At 52.9% G+C, this 25,742-nt stretch overlaps 1 protein-coding gene across 1 annotated transcript; it reads right to left on the bottom strand.

The window, feature by feature from the left end:
• Nucleotides 1-1,545: 1,545 nt before the first annotated feature.
• On the bottom strand, nucleotides 1,546-24,795 carry GASK1A (golgi associated kinase 1A). Its single transcript, XM_069472030.1, has 6 exons — nucleotides 24,720-24,795; nucleotides 21,292-21,350; nucleotides 19,193-20,485; nucleotides 4,698-4,820; nucleotides 2,811-2,914; nucleotides 1,546-2,199 (listed from the first exon to the last, which is right to left on the bottom strand). Exons 1-6 carry the CDS (start codon nucleotides 24,793-24,795, stop codon nucleotides 1,989-1,991), a joined length of 1,866 nt encoding a protein of 621 aa, XP_069328131.1. The 3' UTR covers nucleotides 1,546-1,988.
• Nucleotides 24,796-25,742: the final 947 nt, after the last annotated feature.

Here is a 25,742-nt window from a genome sequence, read left to right as displayed (position 1 = left end):
AAAAAATTAGCCGGGCATGGTGGCACATGCCTGTAGTCCCAGCTACTCGGGAGGCTGAGGCAGGAGGATCGCTTGAGCCCAGGAGTTTGAGGTTGCTGTGAGCTAGGCTGAAGCCACGGCACTCACTCTAGCCCGGGCAACAGAGTGAGACTCTGTCTCAAAAAAAAAAAAAAAAAAACAGAAGTTTGCAAATGGACCCCTGTACATATGAGAACTTAGTATATGATGAGAGCATATTTTCAGAGCAGTAGAGAAAGAACAGACTATTGAATAATGATGCTGGAACGACTGACTATCCATTTGGGGAGACATGAAACTTACGTTAGATCTCTGACTCACACCATTCTCAAAGATAAATTTTATATGGATTTAGAGTGACTTTAAAATAAATACTGTATAAGTACTAGAATAAAACATAGGAGATTATTTCAATAACCTTCAAGTAGTGACAGCCTGTCTAAGAAGCCGTGAAACTTGGAAGATTTAAAGGGAAAGATAAACAAATTTGACTACATGAAAATTAACATTTTCTACTTGGCAAAAGGCTTCATGAACAAAGTTAAGAGACAAATCACAGACTGGAAGAAAACATTTACAACATGTCTAACAGAGAAAAGACTGATTACACGCATTAGATTTAAAGATCACCAATAAATTAACAAGGAAAGGACAAACATCTTAAAAGAAAAGAAAATACAAATGACTGGTAAATAAGTGGAAAGATACCTTCATTAGTGATTAAGGCAATGCAGTTTTTATTTTTATTTATTTTAATTTTTTAATTTTTTTTATCTCAGCATATTACAAGGGTACAGATGTTTAGGTTATGTGTATTGGAAATGCAGTTTTTAAAATAGGTTTCCCTTATCAGATGGATAAAAAACAAAAAAATCCGAGAATATCAATTGTTGGTGAGGGTGTAGGGAAATGGTCAGTCCCCTACCCTCCTGGTAGACATGTAAATGGACACCATCATTTCAGAGAGCAGTTTGGCAGTTTCTCTCACAATAAAGAATGTCCATCCCTTTGACCCAGAAATCCACTATGGGAATCTAGCTTGCAGAAGTACTTGCATGCCATGCAATGACGTTCCTGGCAGCACTGTTTATAATTAGTGAAAAACTGGAGCCTCTTAAGTGTTCATTATTATGGGAACAGCTAAATAAAATATGCCCTGGAATTCCATGCCTTCATCAATAAAAATTAGGTGCATTCAGACAGCTGGTGCAGAGTGTAGGAAATAAAGTAAACATAATGAGTTGACAGAGCATGACCCCACTTTTATTATTTTTTAATTTGCATGTAGTGTGAGTGTAAATAACATACACACATACACACCTCTAGGGAGTTCCTGGGACTTTCACTTTTTGTTTTATATGCTTCTGTTATTTATGAATTTATTTTTAGTGATCATGTCTTACTTTTATAATTTTTAAACCAAAAAACAACGAGTAAGAATTAAAAATTTAAAGCCTGTAAAGCCAAATGCTCCATGTTTCATTTCTTAGACCTGAGTCTACTTTAAGCCAGAGCGGTTCTGGGCCACAAGTACAATTCTATGAAGATTCTTTATGAGGTGTGTCTCATGTGTCGCGTGTGGGCGTGCATGCGTGCCACACACATCTGCACACCTCTGCACAGACAGCGTTGCCCAGCTGTCCATGTGCACGTGCAAGGCACAATTTTACAGTATCTGAAGCAGTGCACAGAGCACGCTTTAACGTCTTTATTGGTGCAAGGGAGGAACAGCCAGAGCTAAGGCAGCAGAAAGGAACTCACTGAGATTAAAAACCCAACGCCACCTCCACCATCCCAACCAGGTGAAACATCCATGTGCCCCTCTGGTTTCTGGCTTTTCCCATTTGTGCACAAGATGGGTGAAGACCCCAAGAACACGTGGTCATCAGGACAGACACTCATCGACCCAGGGCTGTGTTGTGGGGCGCCCCACCGGTGAGGTGAGAGCCCTGCCTGGGCTGTGGGGGGGCTCACGGGTCCTCGTCCCTGAAGACTGTGAGGTTGTGCTTCCGAATGTGTCCCAGCAGCACCTGTCCTCGCCGCTCCAGGGTCTGGAGGACCCGCTTCAGCCCCTGCTCCCCGCCTTGGCTCTCCCAGAACACCGGGTCCATCTGCAGCGACTTGAGCAGCATATTCCGGAGACACCCTGATGTAAGAACCTTCACAGCAGACTCGGGAAACCTGGAGCAAAGTCCCCACGACAGGAAGGAAAAGCACTCTCAGGGATCTCACAGTTTCAGTGAAAGGCCAAGCCACGTGGCCAGAGCACAGCTGAGGAACCCTGGCAAAGCTGGCCTGCCTCTCCCTAGGCCCGCACCTGCTAGCTCATTCCCCGAGGACCTTTCCACGGGCTGTGCTGTGAAAGCAGGGGAGAGCTGCCAGATGGGTCCCGTCCCACAGAGACGCGGGGCAAATCAGTCCTGCTCCCGGGCTCCACTGGGGAAATGCAGGGCCAGAGGAGCCCTAGGAAGGCTGAGCTGCCCGCCCAGAGGGAGCAGGGAGGTGCCCGCTCCCAGGCTAGCGCTCCCACCCAGAGCGAAAGAAGGGCTACACTTCCCACCCCCCAGCAGTGCAGCTGGTGCTCTGCAGGCACAGGAAACCCTCTGGATTTTGGGGGAGCTGCCAACTGTATCCCCTCTCAGCTTTCTGGCCTCCCCTGCTACCTGAAGCACAGATCCAACAACTTTTGTCCGATGGACGGTGGGCTGCTTGGGAGCCATGCTTCAAGTTCCCACGGTCTGCAGCAGGGCCATCAAGCCCGTGAACCTCCACCCAACCCTTCTGACCCTCACCCATCGATGCCCTCCAGCAGCCGAAAGTTCAGCTTGTCCTCGGGGTGCTGAAGGTTGCCGGCGTTATCGATGTAGACCAGATGAGACGGGTCGCTGCTCCGGACCTCGGGGGAAGATGGGCAGAGACAGAGGTGGGTGAGGGTGCAGCACAGTAGGCGCCTTTGGCCAGGCAGGGTGAAGGGGCTGGAGGTCCTGAGCTGTCGGTCCCACAATCCACCCCACAAACAGTCCCCACGGCTGAGCGCTTACCCCGTGCCGGGTCCTGTGCAAAGTGCGTCCAGGCATCATGTCAATTAATCCTCCCACCAGCCTTAGGAGGTGGGCACTAGTATTAGCCCCATTTCAGAGACAGAGGCACAAAGAAGTCAAACGATTTGCACGAGATCACACAGCTGAGAAGTAGCTGGGCTAGTTCAATCCTCGACCCCCAGGGCTGAGCCACAGCACCGCCTGCTGAACTGCAAGGCAGAGGGACCTTCCTGCTCTGGGGGCTGAAGGGGCGAGGAGCACAGAAGGAATCCTCAGATGCGAGGTGGCCTGCTCCTCAGGGCTGTCGGCCCACACACGTGCACACACACGCCACCCCTTGTGCCCCCTCTGCCTGCACACCTGGGTATCCCCTGGCATCACCCAGAACACACAACACTGTCCTTTACGCTCAGCGAGCCCTGACCACACTCTGTCTCCACCGGAGAGAGAGAGTCTCCTAAACCCTGTCAAAACTAAAATCAGCCACAGAGAGTTCTTCAGTTCCTTAAAGAACACGGTGTGGCTGGGAACGGGAGGCTGTGGCTTCTGGCCCCCTCCCCATTCACACGCCATTGCCACGGATTCTCCGACAGTCCGTGGGAATTCCCCACAGCCCCCACCGGTGACCGAGGCTGAGACTGTGAACTTCTGTCTCCAGGATGCCGGCTTCCACTGTCTCTGCCTCTCCTCCCTCCTCGCCCCTCCACACATCAGGAATGTCCTTTCTCCAACCCTGATAACTCTTCCTTCTGAAAACTGCCGTCCTATGCATCTGTGAAATGCCTGCCCTCCAGGGGTAACGGTGGAGAGAAAGGCTTTACCTCTCCTGGAATATTTGCCTGTGACCAGGGAAAAGGAGACATGGCTCTGGTGACAAGGGATGAGAATTACCAGGACCTGCCACCAGACAGCCCTGGCCTCTGGGTGGTGTGGCCTGCTGCAAGCTCAGCCCTGGGCCCCAGGCTGACAGCTGCTGTCCAAGAGCAACTGCCAGTGTGAGGCTGGGGGCACACAGGGCTCACTGCGGGGGGAGAGAGCCAAGCCCTTCCCCCCAGGGAGCACCTCGCCTCTTGTGCAAGAGCAGTGGCCACTCTGCCCTGCCCGCCCTGTCTGCTGGCCACAGCACATCGCTCCCCACCCTGGGCGCTAGTTTTATCAGGCGGCTGCACAGTGTTTCTCTGACCAGCACCAGCCCGGGAGCTGTCATTCGGTTTCATGCCCAAATGCTGCCCCCAACCAGCCATGTGGCCTTGGAAATTCCCTTCCCTCCCAGGCAGGCCAGGGTTCCTCATCTACTGGCACAATGAGGACACTGACCAGACACACAGTTCTCAAACTCTGCTTCCAGGAGCCCTAGGGGCTCCCCGGGGTCTCTAGGGGGCAGTGGGGACAGTGAAAACAGGGCTCTAGCCCCCACCCCACACTCCACCTAACCATATTCCTAAAGGTCCATTTTGTCAGTTTTATATGTTGTGGCTTCTTGGCCATATTATTCAAGCAAGGGGTTCCGCTGCTAACAAGAACAGAGCTGGGGAACCCCAGCATCAGATGGTCTCTGAAACTTGTTCACAGCATCTTCTGAAGGTGACAGGGAGACCCAGGTCTGAGGTGACAGGGAGATGAGGGGAGGAGATGTACCAGGATGTGGACCAGCCGCAGCTCGGCCGGGTTCCGGCATTTCTCTCGGAGTCTCTCTTGCACACAGGGGTCCGAGGGCTCAGGCTCGAAGCCACAGCAGTAGCGATCCAGGCGATCGTGGACCTGTGGAGACACCCAGCCTCTGAGGGGGGTGGCCTGGCACCTGCCCCCACCACGCCCAACATTTAGGCCACCTGACCTGCTGCTCCCTGTGTGACCGGGAGGCTCTCTGCGCTGGTCAGCTCTGCTGCCGGCCTCCAGCCAGCAGTGGGGCCTCTGCTCTCCCCTCTGGCCAGCTCTGCGCGCTGGGAGCTGTCTGCACAGGCCGTGGGCCAGCGAGGATTCCCACCCGGTGCCACTGCCTAACCTAAACCGCTGCTCCTCAACGCTGGTCTGGCACTCACAGGCCACAGAGTGCTGGCCATCTGTCCCTCTACCCAGGGAGCCCTGCACACGGCTCCACTTTTCTTCTGGCAGCAAATATGCATCAGGGATTCCTCCCATTTTGGGAGGTGTGAGTTCTTTCGTGACCTTCTCAACAGCTCCAAGCAGACAGATCTTTCACCCTGCAGTAGCCCGAGCCAGCGGGGAGGGAGGAGGCATCCTCAGTGTGTGGGGGTCAGTTCTGAGGCGCTTCACCACCATGCCCTGCACAGACACACAGACGGCACTTCAGAGTGGACCTGAGCACTCCTGGAATCCCCTGCCCGCTGCCTTCTTAGAAGGCAGGCGCACAGCCTGCAAGTCAGGAATTACAACTCGTGGGTCTGCCCCTAGAGCTGACCCCCGGGGATATCATTTGCTGTGAGCATCAGGCACAGAGGCTGAGAATGGAGAGGACTAAGTGCAGGAGTGGCAGAGTCCTCTGGGGATGGAGCCGGGCGCGTTTGCTGTGTCCAGAAGGACAGGAAAGGGAGGTAGCGTGGCAAAGGCCTGGGAGGTGCGAGGAAGTTGGGGAGAAAGGAAGGAGGGTGGTGAGCAGCAGGGAGTGGCCGCCAGGAACAGAAAGGGCGAGCTGGGAAGACTCCCTCTTTTTCCCTCTTAGCAAGGAAACCTGCTAGATACAGCACCTTGATGAGTGCTTAGGGTATAAGGTGAGAGCTCCAGACGTCCAGGTGCGGGAAGACTTGCCTCGCATGGGAGAGCGTGAAGGGAAGCTCGGAGCAGCAGGAGTCTGAGGGTCTGAGATGTGCCCTCCTGGAAGCTTCCAGCCTTCAGCAAAGCTGCCTCCATCCTGCCCTTGACTCCCCAGGCTTCCTGGGGCTTTTTCCCCCGATTCTCTGAAGCCCTTAATGTTTTACCAAAAATAAACTATTTCTTTCTTAAATCAACCAAAGTTAGTCTGTTGCTTGGAATCAAATTCCCTCCACGTGATGCACCCCCTGAATTTGTTCCCTTCCAGGCTAAACATGCTTAGGTTCTGATACCGTGAACCTGTGGCTCGCCTGCACAAGGTCCCCATCATACAGTCCCCACATCTATTGGTGCTCTCTGGCCCCTGAACAGGCTCAGCCCACCCATGCAATAGGCTGAAAGTGCCAGGAAATTGGTGCCTGCAGGAGCAAACTTCAAATAATGACTTAGGAGAGTCAGTGTACAAATATCAAATATCCCAGCCCCGCCCCCAGGGGAAGGGCGTCCTGCAGTAGTGAGTGTTCTACTCAATCTCCCAGGGGCCCTCGTCTGGGTGGAGCCCACCACCCACAGAGGCAGCCTGCTCATCACTAAACCCTTCACTGGCTTTTCTTCCTTCCCTCCCTCACTTCCCCATCTGCTCACCAGGTTCCTAGGACACCTCCCAAACTGCTGCACCCAAATCCTTGTCTCAGGGTCTGCGTTTCAGGGACCCCAAACCTACACAGAAACCCTGCACCGTCTTATTGCTGTCACGTGTCCAGGCTTTTGTTGCTCAACATTCTTATTGTACCTTAGCACCTAGTACCAGATGGCACTCCAGCTGGGGGTCGGGTCAGAGCAGCGCAGAAGTCTTTGCCGACCCCATGGCACTGTTGCCACCTCTTGCGCGTGCCCCAAACCAACACACCTGAGTCTCCGTCTCCTATACGGCCATCCAGCCAGAACCTCATCACTGTGCATTCATAGCTCTGACTCGCAGGCCCTTAGTGGAGGACTCTACATTTGACATGACGCCATCTTCCCTCTGATCTCTCTTTGCAGCCTATTGAATCCTTTTCAGATTGCTTTGCTGTCCCAGGCATTTGCTTCCCCTGCCCCTGCCAGTTTTAGGTCCCCTGTCATCCAGGCCAGTAAGCCACTATATCGTGGGAGAGTTTTCAGCCACAAGTAACAGAAAGACCTGACTCAAATGGCTTAAAATGTAAGGAAAACGGAGGTCATCTCCAGCGGGAAGGCCTGGGGAAAGGCAGGCAGGGGGCACCGAGCAGCTCTGTGTTGCTGCTTCTCACTCTGCACTTCACACTCACAATGGCAGCAACATCTCGGTACCGTATTAGGAAGCCTTCACGTGGCCGCTGCCTTGTTTGTGTCCAGCAGGAGAGAGAAGAAGGGGGTGGGAGGCTGGAGACAGAGAAGGAATCTTTCCCAAAAATGGTGAACTAGAAGTCCTTCCCTTCAGCCTAATGAGGACACACGCTCATCCCTGAACTCATAGCAGCCAGTGGAAGATGGTGATGCGCTGACTCCCAAACCCAGGGCCTCTGACCAGGCGTGCGTGGAAGGGGACTCAAATCAGGGCTCTGTGAGGAAGGAGCACAGAGCACCTGGCTGGGGCCCATACAGCGCAGATGCCCTCATTCAGGCTGCTCCTGCACACGTTGCCAGGACCGGGCTGAAGACAGAGCCCTGCAGCACCAGAGACCTCCCGGCCCTCCAGTTCACTGTAAATCCACTAAAGCCAGTATCACACCACCCATATTTCTCCATATTGTCCTTGAACTTAGGGAGATCCGACTCCCTGCTTTCATATACACCCATCCTCAGCAAGACCACTGCAGAGGCTGCCCACACAGTGGTTTGGTGCAGAGGTCAGCAAACTTCTCTAGAAAGGACCAGAGAGTGAATATTTTAGGCTTCTGAGGCCACATGGTCTCTGCCATGACTACCCAAGCCACTGTAGTACCTATCGTATGCATCACAGCAATACATAAACAAGTGGGTGTGGCTTTGCCCCGATAACACTTTATGTACACTGACATTTGAATTTCATACAATTTTTAGATGTCCAAAATTATTATTATTCTTTCAATCTTTTTCAATCACTTAAAAATGCTAAAGCCATTCCAAACCATTCTAAAAACAGGTTGGGGTGAATTGGCCACACTGTAGGTAATGGTTTGGCTTGTGAGTGCTGGTTTGGAGTCCAGATGAATCTAGGGCTGCATCCTGGCTCCTCTGTCATCCTAACTATGTGACCTGAGGAAGGTATTAATCATGCTATGCCTCAGTTTTATGATCAAGAAAATGGGGCAGTGATATTCCCATGGGGCTGTGCTGAGGCCCACAGGGGATGATGATGTCTGTGAGATAGGGGTGGTTGCTATGGAGAGTTCTCAGTTGTCGCTGGCCCCAAGAGGAGCAGGTCAGAGGTTCCCTCCCGGGAACTGCTGGCCTCACCCTGGCCCATCTAGCCCTGAAGACCTGAGAACCAGAGCCTGGCATGAAGTACGAGTTATGACGGCCTGGCCCCTCTCTTCCACGTGCAAGCCCAGTGTTTGCAGCATGGACGTGTCTGTGAGACAGACAGGAACCCACCTGCTGAGCTCTCCTTGGCTGGGAGAGTTAATGTCAGGGCAGCTCCAGCAAGACTGGAGACCAGTCCCTGCTCTGGATCTCGCTTCGTGCCTGCTGCAGAGCCAGCCAAACCCCTGGCTCCCGCCAAACCCTCCTGGATCTCCTCTCAAGGCCGTTCTGTGCAGATTTCGACTCGCGGCAGCGTTTATCTGCAAAGGAAACTGCAAGGAATATTGGCTCCTATGCTACGTGCAGCGCTGGCTTCCCCAAAGCTGCTCCCATGTGAATGTTTAACAGGAAGGACGTGGCCGGCACACTGGCCGCTTTGATTATCTTGCCACGCTGTCTGGTTGGTTTTCTTCTACGGAAGAGAAATTAAGTTTGAACAGCAACAGACCAGCAGCCCATCAAGACCAAGCTTAACTTTCATTTCCATGTTTCTTCAGGATTTCGTTTTCTTCCGCTTTTTGAGAAAATGAGATTTACCAAGAAAAAAATGATAATCCTTGTAGTTTTGGTTTCTGAGCCAGCCTGGCAGCCTGGCATAACCCTGTGAACTGCAGGTCTTGTTTACTGTTAGCTGAGCCACTGTACAGCCCTTACTCTGTGCCAGGGGCCGTCTCTTTACATGTCATAACCCATTTGGCCCCTCCCAGCAGCCAGGAGGTAGACACCATCGTTATCCCCATTTCAAAGATGAGGAAACCGAGTCACGGAGGCCCAGTACTGTGCCTAAGGTCACATAGCTAGGAAGTAGTGGCACCTGGATTTGAACCTGGCAGTCGAACCCATGACCACCAAGTCAGACAGTGCGGCAGGCACATGTTCTCTGGCGTCAGAGACTACACGCTCCCGGACAGCAAAGATGAAGACCTGGTTCAATCTGATCCGAGCACCCAGCACACGGTTAACACAACCAGAGACATGGTTGAAGTTTTTTGAATGCGAGAATGAACAATGAACAAAGCACATGCCTGAGTGACAGCACGAAGGACATAGCAGAGTCTTCATATGAGGACTCTGGTCACCGAAAGCCTGAGCACCACAGCCTGCATCCCTGCCTAGGGAGGTGTCAGGCGAGGCCAGCCTCCGTGACCCACCAACAGGACATCTGGGTGGGACAAGATGCTGCAATCTGCCGAGGAGGGGCACCAGGCCCAGCCGTGGGGGAGGGAGGGGCCAGGGGGAGCCCAGCACAGGGCATGAGGGGGCCCAAGTTCTCTACCCAGACCTCCCAGGCTCCTGGTCAAGACTGGGGTTCCTTAGCCAGTGCCCAATCTGGGTCTGGTAGATTCCAGAACAGCCTGCAGTAACACATGCTGTACAGTGGCCCATGCCCCCAGGGGACACTTCCCCAACCTGGAAGAAGTCACAGGCCTGGGATTTTCAGGGTGGAAAGGGAGGCTCTTGGCTGGGCAGGCTTGCTGCCTGGGGGTCAGAGAGTTGTAGGGTGGCTGGAGGCAGGAGGACAGCCAAGCCCCCTTCTCACAGCCCAACACTTCTCTCCATGGAGGGCAGCTGGCCCACACTGGCTGGCTGTTAAAGAACTCAGTGAAGCTCTGGGGAGGCCAGAGCATGGGGGAGGAGGGCTGAGGAGTCTGAGGACTCACCCTGCTGTGCTCCCTATGTTTCTGAACATCTTCCCTGGAGGCTTCAGGGAAAGACCATCTGGACGGCCTCATCTACCCAAGCCAGGGGCCGCAAGTCTGGGCAGCAGCTTGGGAAGCAGGTGAATACACCAGCTGATGGGCTTGGAGGAGCCGGACTGAGAACTGCAGCTTATCTAAAAAGACATCCGTAGGTCCCTCTGCGTTTTAACGTCAGCACAAAGCCCAGCAGCCATTAATGATGAATCCACCACAGCAATGGAGGTTCCAACCAAGAAATCTAGGGTGAGGCACCGTGAGCACACCTTTCACAGACAGCCCCCACATCAATAGTCAGAGGGGAAATATGATCTCCTCCATGGGTCCCTGAACGGCGTTTGATAAAATGACATTAACACATCCATTCCTGGCAATGACAACTCTTCACAAAGCAGGAATAATGAACGGTTCTCCATCACGGCGTCAGTCAAAAGCTGGCATGACGTTTAATGGGGAAACACTAGAAATCGTCCCAAGCCTGCAAGACACATGTCGTGTCCCTCATCCCATTAATATTTACCACTGCTCCTGAGGCACCAGCACATGTAATGAAGTGAGAATCAGAAGGAAGAGGACATGACAAGACAAGGCCATTCCTTACAGACGAGGCGATGGCACACGGGGGAAGCCCGAGAGGATAAACTGAGCGACTGCTGAAAGCAAGGCGAACTTAGCAGGTGGCCAGCAACGAAATTAATACACAGAAATAACAGCCTCCATATGAAGAACTACCAGCCAGAAGAAAAGATCCGATTTTCAATGGCAGCCAGAAGATGAAATACCCAGGAATAACGCTGCATGAAAGTGAAGATCCAGTTGAAGAAAACATCGAGGTCTTCCGAGGAGCGTGAATCAATGGAGAAACACAGCCTGTTCTCGGCTAGAATGGCTCTATACTTTAGGATGCAAATTCTCTCTATGTTAGTCCACAAAAATTTAATTTGATTTCAATAAATTCCCAAAATGATTTGGGAAGAGGAAGGAAGTAACAAGCTGACTCTAAGTGTCATATGAAAAAAACTATACAATAATATCATGAAAATTCTAAAAATGAGCAAGGAGAAGGACCAAACCTTGCTAGTTATTAGCAAAAAATATCAAGCTCAGTAATTAAAACAATGTGAATCTGGCATATAGATAGACCCTTTCCTGGAACAGACATGAGTCCAGAAATAGACCTATCTATATACAGATGGAAATTGGCTATAGGGTAAAGGTTGCCTTTCAAATTGGGGGAAAGATTGATTATTCAACAAATGGTGCTGGGAAATTTGGGTTGCCATATTAAAAAAATAGTTGTTTCACACCTATCACCCCCAAATAACTGCCAGATGGATCAAAGATATATGAAAAACATGAGAGAATTGCTTAAATCATCCTTAAGTGAGGCTAGCCTTTTAAAATATAACGTAAAGCTTGATCATATTAACAATGTAAAATTTTTTTAGAAGTTCTGCACAGCAAAAGGACTATAAACGAAGCTTAATGACAATTGAATCTAAGAGAAATATTACACTACACTGAAAACAAAAGGCTAATTTCCTTAGTCTATCAAAAGCTCTTAAAATCATTAAGAAAAAGACCAACAACTTAACAGAAAATTGGGTAAAGAATATAGACAGTATTTTTGTTTTAGTTTTAAAAGGCTTTTAAATAGAAACAAGACCAGGGTGAGAAAACATCGGAGGCACTCACGTTCAGGGTTGTGCACATGCATGGTCAGCACCTGAGTGAGCACCTTCTTAAATTTTTGCACCTTGGGCACCTCCCTTGCATCATGAAAGAATTTTCTGTTGCTGCATAAGAAATTACCACGAGCTTAGTGGCTTAAAAGAACACGTTTACTATTGCGCAGTCTCTGTGAGTCAGGAGTCACATTTGTGCTGGGTTCTCTGCTCAGGGTGTCACCAGGCTAACATCAAGGTGTAGACCGAGGCCACATCTCACAGTCGCTCAGGGCCTCTCCTAAGCTCGTGCAGGTTGCCAGCAGACACCGTTCCTTGCAGCTGTAAAACTGAGGTCCTCAGGGAGGTTGGGGTCCTCATCTCCCCTCCCCATAAGCAATGACTAATATGTCTGTTTACTTTCTTCCCTGAGGCTGGCAGGAGACTCTCACATGCTTCACCTTCTTTAAAGACCAAGTCAGGCCCACCCAGGATGATCTCCCTTTTGATTAACTCAAAGTTCACTAATCAGTAACCTAATCCCTGGAGTAACATTCCCTCATATTCACAGGTCTCGCCCATACTCAAGGGGAGAGGCTTTATGCCAGACAGGTGGGAAAGCCAGGGGCCATCATGGAATCCTGTCTATCGCACCTCACCATACTCTAGGTCCTGCTTTTAGACATATGAAAAGATGCTCAATGTCACCTTTAAAGGCAGTTGCCCAGGCAGGTGGCTTCACTCCATACTTGGCTGCCCTGTCTGTACAAGGGGGAGGAGTGTGGCACTCATGTTTGGGGCCTGCTGTGGGACTTCAGTGACATTGCCAGGCAGGTGTATGTACTTTGCAAATATTAATATTAGCTACTATTATATGTCCTGTCTCCAGTTAGAAGCCCCAGAGGTTGGCAGTGGTCTCCGATCTGGGCTCCTTTCTAACTGACAGAGCATCTGACATTCCAGAAGACCAAACCAGAAGAGACACGCAAGAACTGAAGCCGTAGATTTGGACTCAACACAAGGAACATACATGGTATCACAAATGACTTAAATGGGCCAGTCTCACAGAAGAGACTCAAGAAATAACTTTTCTGGAGTCAGTTAGGTGCAGCAAAGAGGCCAAATTGCAAATAGATCCCACCTCCCACACTTAAGACTTTGTAACTGTAGGCAGGTTCCTTAGCCCTCTGAGCCTCAGTTTCCCATCTGTGTAATGGAACTAAAAATATTGCCTGCCTCCTGTGGCTGTTGTACAATAACACGTGCAAAGTGCTGCAATAGTGTTGGGCATTGATAGACGTTGTCCTCTGTTCTGGATGCCCAAGTTAATTACCTGCCAGAGGCAGGGGCTCAACAAATGATTGTCATGTTTTTTCCCTCTATGATTTTACAGTGGACTCTGAAAGAAATGTAGAAGGTCTTGGGATTCTTTTTGGTCTAGAGGAGGAAGTACTGTTTCAGGAAGCAGAACACAGCAGCACCTAGAAGAAAAATCATACAAAGACCCCGGAAGCTCATGTATTGACTCCTTCATTCATTCATTCATTCAACAAGTGCTTATCTAGAAGCAACCAAGGGTTTGGCTGGTGCTGGGGATGTGGTAGTGAGCAAAAGAGGGGGCGGGGTAAATATGTGAACAAATGAATATTTACATATTGTAAGGGAATCAGAAAGAAACAGGGCGCCATGAAAGAGAAAGGACAGTACTGGGGGAGGGCAGGTCAGGAGAGTAGAGGCCTGAGGAGGGGTCACAGGCAGGTCAGAGCAGGGGCTCCAGGCAGGGACAGAGGCCCTGCACCTGCAAGGAGCTGGGTGTATGAAGGAACTGGTGCCAAGAGATGGAGCTGGGTCACACGGGTCCTTCAGGAACGTGGGCACTCGAAGAACCTGGTCTTGCAGGCACTGAGAAGGCCTGTCCTTATTTCAACAGGGAAGTGACATGATTTGATTTACAAAAGAGGTGTGCTCCCTGCACTGACCAGTGTGTGTGAACTCAGAGCTCTCCCTCTAACTTCCGGCTGCTGTATGGCTTTGCCTGGGCACTTCCTCCAAGCCGAGGCAAACCCACAGGCCTGCAAATGTTGGGCACCTAACACCTCCAGAAGCAGCCTCAACCAAAGGTGGACGGGGTTTGGCTGCAAACACCCCAGGCCCTCACTTCTTGGTGGCCTAACTCTGAACGCGTGTTTTATACCGTTTCCCAGAATTGTCCTGTGGGAGTAAGCCCCAGTGGCCCACAGCAGTGACCAGCTTGACAGCACACCCTTTATTGGCCCCTTCCCTCCCGCCTCACTTCCCCAGTGTCCCCTGCAGGTGTTCCTGGGATCCCCAGGTAAACTATCCCTGGCTGGAAGCTGGTCTCAGCCTCTGTCTCCGGGGAACCCAAACCAACACAATCACTTGCAATTGTGTAAGGAGACTGGATTGGAGGGACGTAGGTAGAGGCAGGGAGACAAGGCGCTGTTGCGTTAGTCCAGGTAAGAAAGGACACTTCACTGCTGGGACCAGGATAGTGGCAGCTGAGGCTGTCTGGGGTCCCAGCTTTCAGGTATGTGAAGAAGTTGCAGACGATTTACTTCTGTGAGCTGACGTTACCAACTCACAGTCTGAAAGCTCCACGGCCCACCCACCCAGGCCAGCCAATCACACGCCCCTGAGAGAAAAGACACCCCTTGAAAAGAGAGGAAAGAAATGTGCCAAATGCCCAAGCACTTCCTCCCCCATGCTGGCCTCTGGGTAGAAGGCCCTCTGGGGTCCAGGCACAGCCCCCCAGGAGCAGATTGCTGGTCACAGCTCCTCCCAGCCACAGCCGGGCTGTGCATCACCATCTTCACTGTCCCAAGGGAGAAGGACTTTGTACCTTTTACCAGAATGAGCACAACTCTGGCTGCAGGTGGCCCCTGACATTAAGCAGAATAGGGCTTCTCGAGCCCTTTCCTCCCCCAAACACACACACATACACACACACACACACACACACATACACATACACACACACACACGCACGCACACACACACATACACATACACACACACACACACACACACACGCACGCACACACACACATACACACACACACACATACACATACACATACACACACGCACGCACACACACACACACATACACACACACACACACACACACACACATGCTTTTTGTCCATTAGAGTGGAAAGAACTTCTTGCTGATCCATCCAGCAGTGATGGGCTCCCCCTGGGTCTTACTTCTTCCTGTGACAGAGCCAGGGTTGAGGTGGGATGATATCCTACTCACTATTAGTACTTCATCTTTCTCAGAAATCTAGTTTATTAATTATAACACTATCCTGGTCATATCAACCAGTTGACATGTATCTTTGACTTTGCACCCATTATGACTAGCAGATAGTGCTGGTGTCCCACCCATATCCCCACACATGCCAATGGCTTTCTACAACAAACCCTGGCTCTCTGCCATAGCCCCTTCCTGACCACAGGAGGATGCTGAATGCCAGGAAGTCAGCGCCCTTGGGAGTGGCCTCAACCAATGACAACTGGGAGTTAGGGGGTGAACAGCCCAGCTTCCTTGCCCTTTGCGTGTGACAACTCTGAGACATCTGCACACTCCCCCAGAGGCCCCAACAGGGTCTGGGCACCACATGGAGGGCATGTGGGTGTGTGGTTCATGGGAATGGTGTCCGTGTGTAGGTGGCTACAGCACGTGTGGGCATGAAAGGCTCATGTATAAGCACACAATGTGTGTTTTGGTGGGGGATGATTGATCTGATTACTGTCCAACACATACTCACTCCTCTCCTGCTTCCACTCTGGCCAGAGTGTACTTCCCTTCCTTGCCCCTGGGCTTGGCCATTGACGTGCTTTGGCCAATGGGACATCAACAGACGTGGCGCTGGCAGAGGACTTAAATGCGCTCTGCGGTTTGGTGGAACTCCTGGGCTTCCTCCATTCCCCATAAGAAGAATTTGCCCGGGTACTGATGCCCCTGCAGCCTGGGCCCTGAACAAGAAATGGAGAGCAGCCCTGAGCCCAGCGCAGACAGCACGGGGCACCTGCAGATGCTGGAGCAAGAGCTGGTGCTTTCAGCCATTCATTGTGTTTTCAGGAGGTTTGTTACACAGCATTATTTCAGCAATCACTGACCCATACAAAGCATTATGTGGGATTTGTGAAGCATGAGTATGATTTATGGGGCTATAAGTGATGTGTGCATGGTGCTTGTGTGTTTTGTATCTGGGTAAATGGAATACTGTGATGCACAAACAGAGAAAAACAAGGGTTTGTGTAGGGTAGAACCAAACCAAGGAGCAAGCATACCTACCCAAGTGGGCTGTATACAGAGTTTGTACCCAGCGCCGCACCAGAAGGAATCTCAGGTTCCTGTGCAGGGAAACCCACATTCTAAGGCCCTGCCTCTCTCCAACTTGCCAGTGGTTTCTAGGAAGGTGGCCTTAGCCAGACAGGGGTGTTTGACTTGACTGGCGTTCAGCAAACCAGGGAAGAGGTGGCATGAGCCCAGCTGAGTCTGGTCTGACCACACTACCAACCTGTGTGTGCCTTGGCTGCAGAAACTTCTGTCCCACAGCAGGGCTTGGCAGCTGAGGAAGAGCCCCATGCTGCAACCCCAGAGATGAACAGAGGGGCTCTGTGTGGAGCAGACAGCAGATGCGAGCACATCGGCTAGACTGGGGCTTTGCAAGGGGCTGCGCCTCAGATCTCAGGGCCCCGGGTGTCCCTGCAAGCACCCCCTTTCCCTGCCCTCATTCACAGCCAGCTGGACAGTGACCCTGATTCAGAGAGTGAGCTCTGGAGTCAGATCATCCAGGCTGCCCATCGGTCCACCAGCTGTGACCTTGAGTAAATACCTTATCCTCTCTGGGCCTCAATTTCTCAACTTTAAAATAGGGATAAGTGCAGTATCTCGCATTTTGCCGTGAGGCCTGGATGAGTTAATTCCTGTGAAGTATTGGGGACAGTGCTTGCTTATTACTGGGTGCGTGCTACCCGCCAGGCACTGTACTAAGGGTATTACATGAACGATCTCATGTGCAGAAACCACCCAAGGTCAGTGTCATCGTCTGACATAGGCTGGGCCCCCCAGAGACAGATCTTGAGACAAGGATTTAATGACAGCAGTGTATATGGGAGCTAACTCCAAGAAACATGGTGAGACAGGAAAGGCCAGCAGTGACCACTACGGATGACTGGGCTTCAGGACCTTCAGGGACCTCTGGCAGGCGTGTAGAGTGTGTGTATGGGGCGTTTACACACCGACTCCCACCGGTCCTGGCTGAGGGCTGCTCCCCGTGCGGCATGAACAACCTTCCCTGTTTGCCCACGACTGTCCCAGTTTCAGCACTGAAAGTTTCCCCATGATCTGGGAAACCCTCCTTCCCAACCTGGACGGTTGGTCACCCTACCTGGAGGGTGTTAATGCCCCTGCACTTCCAGCATGTCCCACGCAGGGCGGAGCAGGCTACAAGGCCACGGGCAAGCCTGCGGGTGCAGGTGCCAGCAGTCAGGAGCTACCGAGCACTAAAATGGTCAGGCCCCGGGAGATGAGGCTGGGACGCCCGGTCCCATGTCAGAGGTCAGAAAAGTGAGGCTGAGAGAGGCCAAGTAACCTGCTGAGAAGCACGTAGTGGGAAGTGGCCTGGGGGTGGGGGGTTCAAACCCAGGTCTGTCCGAAGCCACAGCCCACACTCCAGACCACCAGGCGCCACGGCTCCTTCCACAAGGCAGCCGCAGGACGCAGACGGGAGGAGCTGGCAGGACTGCAGGACATCCGCTCGTCCCGGGACTGGAAACAAACGTATCTGCAGGCAGACGGGGTGACATTCGAGGGGTGGGGGAGAGTAGGTGGGTGTCGGACAACAAGGAGGTAGGGTTTGTGGCCGAAAGGTGAGTACAGCCGCCTCTAAGGGGGCAGCGGCTGCCCAGTGCAGGCTGGCGACTGTGTGTGGGGATGAAGGCTCAGTGTTACCAAACCACCCGATTATTCAACGCTGCACTTTGACGGGAAAACTCCGAAGTATTATATGTTGTCTAAGAATTTTCTGAAATACATTGGGAACCAACCCTATGTGGACCAAACACAGCATATCAGCTCCTGGCTGCCTGGTGGCGGCCCTGAATCTTGTCCTGTGGCCTGTCCACTCACCTGCGCAGGTGAGCCTAGGAGCTAACGTTGACTTTTCCTTCAGTAACGGGCTCCTTGTGCACTTAGTGTGCGTATCCGCCCCTGCTGAGCTCTCTTCATTTTTTGTCTTTGTTTCTTTCTGGCCATGTTTCCACACATGTGTACCCACGGCCGACATGCAGCTCACACACACTGGAACCGCCACACTGACTGTTCACAGGCGCGTCAGTGAATGGCCGATGCCTGCAGACCCCCAGTCAGGCCCTGTGTCCTGACAGCCCAGCCCCTTCTGTAGGATCCCACGCTTCCCCTTCACCCAGCAACTGCAGGGTTAACTCCTGCCTCTGGGACCTCAGCCCCAGACAGCTCCCAGGCATACTCCCTCTCCCTCTCTCCCCCTCCCATTCTCTTTCCCTCTCTCCTTTCTTTTTTAAATTATACAACCATCTTGAATCCTTGTTGATTGAAAGAGATAAAGTTGTAAATAGCAATGTGCTAGTAAATGTCTAATAATCGGCTTTCTGGGGGTAGAGGGGAGTCCTGATTTGTAGCATTTGCTGATTTCTGTGCAGCAAGGTATCAAGCGAGCTATCAATTTTAACCTACCAACATGACTGAATGTGGAGTTGGCAAGACGTGGGCAGGAGCACAGCCTTATACAGTATTCACTGCATAGATACAATGTATGGAAGTAACTGCAAGAGCACAGATACTAGCAAAACATAGTAAAATAGGCCTGTGCGGTGGCTCACGCCTATAATCCCTGCACTTTGGGAGGCCAAGGTGGGAGGATCACTTGAGCTCAGGAGACCAGCCTGAGCAAGAGCAAGACCCCATCTCTACCACATGGTGGCGCGTGCCTGTAGTCACAGCTATTCAGGAGGCTGAGGCAGAAGGATCGCTTGAGCCCAGGAGTTGGAGGCTGCAGTGAGCTATGCACTGCACTGCACTCCAGATTGGGCGACAGAGCCTGATTCTGCCTCAATCAATCAGTAAGTAAATAAGTAAAAACGTAGTAAACTAATTAGGAAGTAATGGGTTCTGAGTATTTATTGCCCCTATTTCTGATATAATTTATTGGTTAGCTTACATAATTTAATTTTTAGTAATGCCCACGTTTTGCAACCAGGTCACAAAATTCCTGAAAATTTTAGCAATCAGCTCCTGTGAGCTGTCGTAGGCTGGCTCTAGCACACCACTGGATAAATAAACAGAGGCAGAAAAATTACAAAAACAGGTGCTGGGTGGGCAACAGACCGGGACTGGGGGACAGTCACCATCCAACCTCTGATGAGCAATTCAGGCCTCTCCACCCCGATACCCAAACCCACCTACCTGCAGCAGGAAGTCAAAGAGTGCCAAGCGTCCCCACTCGGTGTGGCGGATGCCCAGGCACGGGGCCTGGCTGGGCTGGTGGCAGCCATGTGCCAGCAGGCTCTGGTACTGCAGCCAGCCCAAGGCCAGAGAGTTCTGATCCTCATCCGGGTCACCCAGGTGCTGCACATCAGGTGCCCACCAGATGACAGGCCTTACGCCACCATCCGTGTAGCGGTAGGGCAGCAGGGAGCTGTGGAAGCGCCGGGCCACAGCAGGCAGGCTCCGGCGCAGCCCCAGCACACGGTCCACGTGAAAGGACAGCACCTCGGGCAGGTCCCCAGGCCTCTTGATCAGGCCACAGAGGCCCTGGGAGCAGAGTCGGCTGAGCCTGGGAGGAGACAGGTCCTGATGGGCACCCTCAGTGGAGAAGCCGACCTGCAGCACCTGCCCGTGGGCGGGGACCCTGGCTTTGCCCACCACCTCCCCCTGGGCCAACAGCCGGAGGGTCTGCACGTCGAGTTCTGTGAGCCATGGGGGAACCTGCCTGCCAGTCCTCGAGCTGGTCAACAGTCCAGGGGTCTCATCGTCACACCATACAGACCCTTGCAGCTCCCCCACAGAGCCAGGCCACTGACGAGTCCCTGAGGCCAGGGTGGGGTGCTCTGCTTGTCGCCCACCAGGCGATGGTCTGTCCTCACCTCCCGGCAGACCCCTGCCTTTCTCTGGGTAGCGCCCAGGGGGCAGCCCAGCAGCAGCTGTCGAGGCCGGTGAGGCTGCCACGTCTCTCCCTAGAAGTGCGCCGACCTGGGTGCCCATGGTATTCTGCGTCTCCTGGATGGGACCACCGTGCCAGGGGTGGCCCAGGTCTTTGACTCCTGGATCTCTGACCTCCTTCTCCCTCAGGAGCACAAGATGCTGGGTACTGAGTCTTGGATCTCCTGCCAAAGTAATGTCCCTCCTGACCCTCCCTGGAGGCCCACTGTCCCCTCCTGGGGACTGCCTGCTTCTGTCCACTCTCGCTCTGTGGCCTTGCTCCTCAGCACAGACCGAGACGGAATTCCTGGGCGAAGCCCGGCCTCTCCAGAATCCCAGGTTTCTTGCCCGCTGCCTCCGGCTGGAGCTCAAAGCCTGCCGGACATGGGGGGCAGGGACATCCGTCACCTCCTGGAGCTCCAGGGGACCAGGGGCTGGGTTGCCAGATGGATGCTGTGGAGGGAAGCGGGTGACAGCCACTGCAGACAGGGTCATCAGGAGGCAGAATGCCATCACTGGCCGCCTCTTGCCACGCAGCCTTCTCCAGAGCCAAGACGCCTAGGGGACGGGGTGGAAAAAGAAAGTTTGAGACCTGGGAGAGACATCAGCCCCAACCCACAAAACAACAGGGACAGTGAACATAGGACTGTCCCGGGTGCAGGAGAGAGTGGGAAGGGCACAGCCCAGGTGGAGTGACCACTGGCTGCCTTCAAGAGAGGAAATGGGCAACCACGGCCAACTGCGTTCGTGCCTCAAAGCTTGGCGTGCTCTGCCTCCCGGGCTGGTCACCTGCAGACAGAATTCGGCTTCTCCCCACTCTCCCTTTGAAAAACCTGCCATTATGACACTGTCACCATGCACCACGGGACTCTTTCCACATCTGTCCCCGCACCACCACGTGCTGGTGCCTCTCTTTCCATCTCCCTTGATTCTGGGCACCCACTATGGCAGACCTCTAGTTGTCCCCCACAAACATGCCCTTTCCCCTTTTCCAGGGCACATGGCCACCCAGTTAAGGATGACTTTGCCCAGCCTCCCTTGCAGCCAAGTGTGACCATGTGACCAGGTCTCTGACTAGCACGAGTGTCCCCCACTTTTGTCTGCCCCGCACGCTTAAGGGGAAGTTGGCTGCCCTGGCAACCATCACTTCCCTGCAGGTTGGCACACACGTGTGGCAGCACCAGCTCTGCCCTAGGGGCAGTGATTTATCAACACATGGTCCCTGGTCCAGCAGCATCAGTATCACCTGGGACTGTTAGAAATTCAAATTCTCCGGCCCCCACCCCAGAACTACTGAATCAGAAACAGGGGCCCGGCAGCCTGTGTTGTCACAAGCTCTCCAGCTGGTTCTGACGTGGGCTCACGCTGGACAGCCGCAGCTCTAGGGCACCGCGGAGCCACGAGAAGGAAGGAGGGTGGGTGCCTGCGTGGCCAGGTGGGAACAGAGCTGCCAGGAGCAGATTAAGCCTCTGTGGTTTAGCGTCTCTTCCCTGGGCGCCTTTACTCTGACAGACCCACCAGCACAGCACTGGCATGAAATGAGAATCAACGAATGGGAAATGCAGGGCACATCACAAAACTCTCCCCAGATTAAGCTTACTGAACTTGCCAAATATTTCTCAGAGATTTTTAATACTCTGTGCAGTGGGAGGCAAGTTGCTGGGATACGTAGAAAAGGCACACAGGTGAACAGGATTGTAAAAGGTATCAAGGAAACCAGGCCAACAAAACAAATCAGAGTTCCTTTTTCTCACAGGGGCTTGCTATTCTGAAAAGATCCCTTGTAGGTGACAAAAGGGGACTGTCCAGGATGAGTTCTGTAGTGGACACCTGTGGGTGAGGAGTAGCCCCCAGCTTCTCTCAAAAGTGCCACCTCTCTCCCCTGCAACCGTTCCCAGCAGCCACACTTGTGCAGATACCCTGACCCCTGGCCCACACTGGGCCAGTAGACCCTCCCTGCCCACCCCAGCCCTGGGGACATGGGCTGTGATAACTCAGCCAAGGTGACTTATTCTGCTCAAGAGCTCGAGAGCAGGAGCCCATGGCCACTCAGCTAAAGACTGCGGCATGGGTCACATTCTGATGAGAGCCGGTCTGCAGGGAGAGAGAAGGAGACAGTCACACAGAGAAACCAGATTTGGAAACAGGAGGGAGCACTTTGCCCGGCTTCCTCAAGCTGCCGATTCCAGTCCCGAGCCAGGCCCAGGGGCAGCGGCAGCCACTGCCTGGGGCTCCATGGGACTCTGCAGCATCCACGTAAACCCGAGCTCCATCGACACGTGAGCTGTGGATCGCGGGTGCCCCTGCTACGTGCAGCCAGAGGCCTAATTAAGATCATCTCCGAGTTCCCTTCCCTACGCAACTAAAAGAGCTTTCTCAGCCTCCTCAGTCCCTGTTAGACAGCTCCTTCCTTGCAACCACTGGCCTGGAGGAATGGCCCCTTGGGCATTTCCTCATCTGTCTGTGTCTGCTGTCCCTTACGAGCCAGTGGCAGTTTCTGCAGGAACCAACACATGTCTCTTCTCAGCACATTGGATATCAGAAGACAATCACAAGGCAGGGGGAAGACTCAGTTACAGCGGTGCCTAGAAGGATCCCACGGCCCCTCCCACCTGCAGGTCCTCCACGCTGATTCTTCCCTTTCGCAGCCCCTCTCGTCTGCTGGAAACGAGGCCATCATCTCCCTCTTAGCGCCTCCATGCCTGGTGCACTAATGGCTCTTGGCCACTCTGCATCCAGCACCTCAGCCGCCAGGAGCCAGTGTGTGGTGGTGGAAAGAGCACTGGACGAGGAGTCAGCAGGCTGCAGTCTGTGTCGGCCGTGCGACCTCATTCTCAGACAAGCTTCCTCATCTACAAGGGGCGAGTTTAAGGCCTCATTTCCCCCAGTATCCGGGGATTCTAGCTCTCGGTGGGCAGTTGGAGGTGGACTGACCCACCTGAGGGCTCCCCTGAATCCCCTCCTGCCCCACCCACTCAAGACGAGCATCTACGGGGGGCAGAGTTGCACGAGAGGAACACCACCACCCCATGCGTCAGTCTGGCCCTCGAGGGTGGCTCTTGGAGAAGAGGGTTGACATGAGTGAGGTTTTCTGCCACTGCCCAGTCACCAGCAGGAGACCCAGTCATGTACCTTGGCCTGAGCAGTGAGACCGTGAAAACCAAAGGTTCCCTTGCAGCTCTGGGCTGGTCCCCCAAGACCCAGCCTGATGTGTCAACACCAGGGTGATGTGTGAAGGCCAGTAAGTGCCTTCCACTCACCTGGTTCTAAGACCTGAAGCTGTCTTAGAAGGACCACCTAAGCTAACTGCCTCCCACCCCTGCACCTGGGGGCAGGAGGCCACGGGGAAAATCCCCTCTGGTCTCTGCACCCACGTGCTGACCTGTTCCCCCCTCACGTGACATCCAAGGCACTTTGCTGCTGTGAAGCCAGCAGGTGCATCTATGTCCCAGGGTACATAGCCCCCAGCCTGGACACCCTGCTTGGGGAAGCTGGGAACCAGCAAGCCGAATAAGCAGTGGGGAGAGCGGGTGGGGGCAGGTTCTGATTTCCCGGACTCCAGCCAGGGCTTCCAGGGAGACAAAGCCTGGAGAATATTGTCCTTGTTAGTTGTGTGGTCTCCTGGACAACCTGTGTTCCCCACACCTGGATTTCATCTAGACTCTTTCTCCTGCTTACTGGGGATGGGCTGGAGAAATGGTTTTCAAACCTGCCTGGGGTCTTCCTTCATGGTCCACCCTGGGGCGGGGGTTTAGGAGAGGACTTTGTGTGCTCCACACCCGCTACACAGAAACACATACACACACACTTCTACCCAAATAGCCCCATGTTCTTTCACTAGGTGGGTTTAGCCCGTTTATGTTACTTGATACAGCGCCATTTATGTTTAGTCTCAGTTCTTTCATAATATTTGATGGTATGTTTTCTGTATTTATAATTTTTGAAGTTTTTCACTATGTTTTCTTTTCACTTTTTGTTATGGTGTATATCTCTTGTAGTATTTAGGAAATTTTCATTTTGGTCCTAATGATTACCTTCATGATTGTGTGCCCTTGGTGGTCTGGTTCTTTCGCTCTTAATTCCCTATGATGGAGCTCAGAAAACAGATTTCCAAAGTAAAGGCCTCACTCAGAAGCAAAAGAGATTCTGAAAGAGATTCTTCTGAAAGAGATTCTCACTGTTGCCCAGTCTGGAGTGCAGTGGCATCAGCTTAGTTCACAGCAACCTCAAACTCCTGGGCTCAAGTGATCCTACTGCCTTAGCCTCCCGAGTAGCTGGGACTACAGGCATGCACCACCACACCCAGCCAACATTTTATATTTTTAGTTGCCTGGCTAATTTCTATTTTTTTTTAGGAGAGACGGGGTCTCACTCTTGGTGAGGCTGGTCTCAAACTCCTGACCTCAAGCGATCCTCCCACCTCAGCTTCCCAGAGTTCTAGGATTACAGATGTGAGCCAACGCACCCGGCCTGTGTCCTTTTTTCTTATCGTGTCTCTGTCTGGGTGCCGAACTCCTTTCACTGCATGAGTTGGACCAGTCCACTGAAAGGTGCTCCTGCAGAACCCGGGTAGAATTTGGCATCAGCTGGTTTTCATGGTGCAGATGCTCTCTTCTCATCCACCCCACAGCAGGGCTGTGTCCTGCAAATACGGCTTGTCAGCATGGTTCTTTATGTATCCGTCTCCTAACAGTCCCGCTGGGGCCACTGGGCTGCCAACTCACCCCCATCTCCACACCTCTTCTGCAGACAAGCAGAGGTGGAGATTCTGCGCCTCAGGTGTGTCGCTTACCTTCAGGTGTATTTCCTGGTGCTTTCTGGGCCCTGCCACACTGGGCTCTCTCCTCTGCTCTCACTTTTTCCGACATTGCTCCTGCAGGAAACTGGCTGCTGTTTACACTGCTTTCCCAAGTATGTTGCTGTCTGCCTCCTGAGTTTGCTGAAAAAGGAATTTGCCTTTTGTTGTCCATTCTCTTTGTGGCTTTCGGCTGGTTTCCAGGACGAGGCGAGCATGCCAGCAGCACTCAGTGGCGCACCTTTAAGAAGAAAGCCCTTGGCGAGCGCAGTGACTAGAGCAGCCCTCGGAGCAACAGCTTTTTCCAGCTTCTGTGCTCAGGAGCCACAGCACCCAGACAACCCTGAGGATGAGGATGCCGAGACTTGGCCCCCCCACCCATTTCCACAGGTCTGTTCACCGGCTTTGCATGACTTGGGTGCAGTCTGCAGGTGCACTGAGCACTCAGCAACACCCCTCTGGGGAGAACACCCTCAGGCCCTTTGAAGGGTGTCAGGGAGCAGGAAGTGCGGTGGTCCACCTCTCACAGTTCCATTTCTAAGAGTCAGGAGAGGCGCAGGGACCACTAGGTCACCTAGAAGTTCTCCACTTTATATATATTCACCAGCCCACTCACTCCCCCAAATATGTCCCTCCTTTTCCAATCTGGCTAAAAGGGGGCGCTGTCCAAGCCAGACATCTAGGCCTGACCTTCATTCCACCTTTCCTCTGCCCCATACATCCAAGTCTTGCAGATTTTTCCTAGTAAACGTCTCTCGGGCCCCTCAGCGACTCCCTGAGCCCAGGCGCCCCCTCCTTTACCCGCACACCTGCACCAGCCCCTACCTGTCTGCTCACCCCTGTTCCTGCTCCTCGCACGCGCTGCATCACACCCTCTTTTGACATGCTCTGAATGCATAACTGCACCAGCCACACTGAGCCTCTTCCAATTCTGGACAGGGCCAGACCCTCTCTGTCCCCAGAACCCACGCTGCTCCCTCTGCCTGGAATAGTCCCCTCCTCCTGTTTCTCATGCTCGGG

The sequence above is a fragment of the Eulemur rufifrons genome, chromosome 7 (genome assembly GCF_041146395.1).
Source record: "Eulemur rufifrons isolate Redbay chromosome 7, OSU_ERuf_1, whole genome shotgun sequence".
NCBI lineage: Eukaryota > Metazoa > Chordata > Mammalia > Primates > Lemuridae > Eulemur > Eulemur rufifrons.
This window is presented reverse-complemented; position numbering and strand designations above follow the sequence as displayed.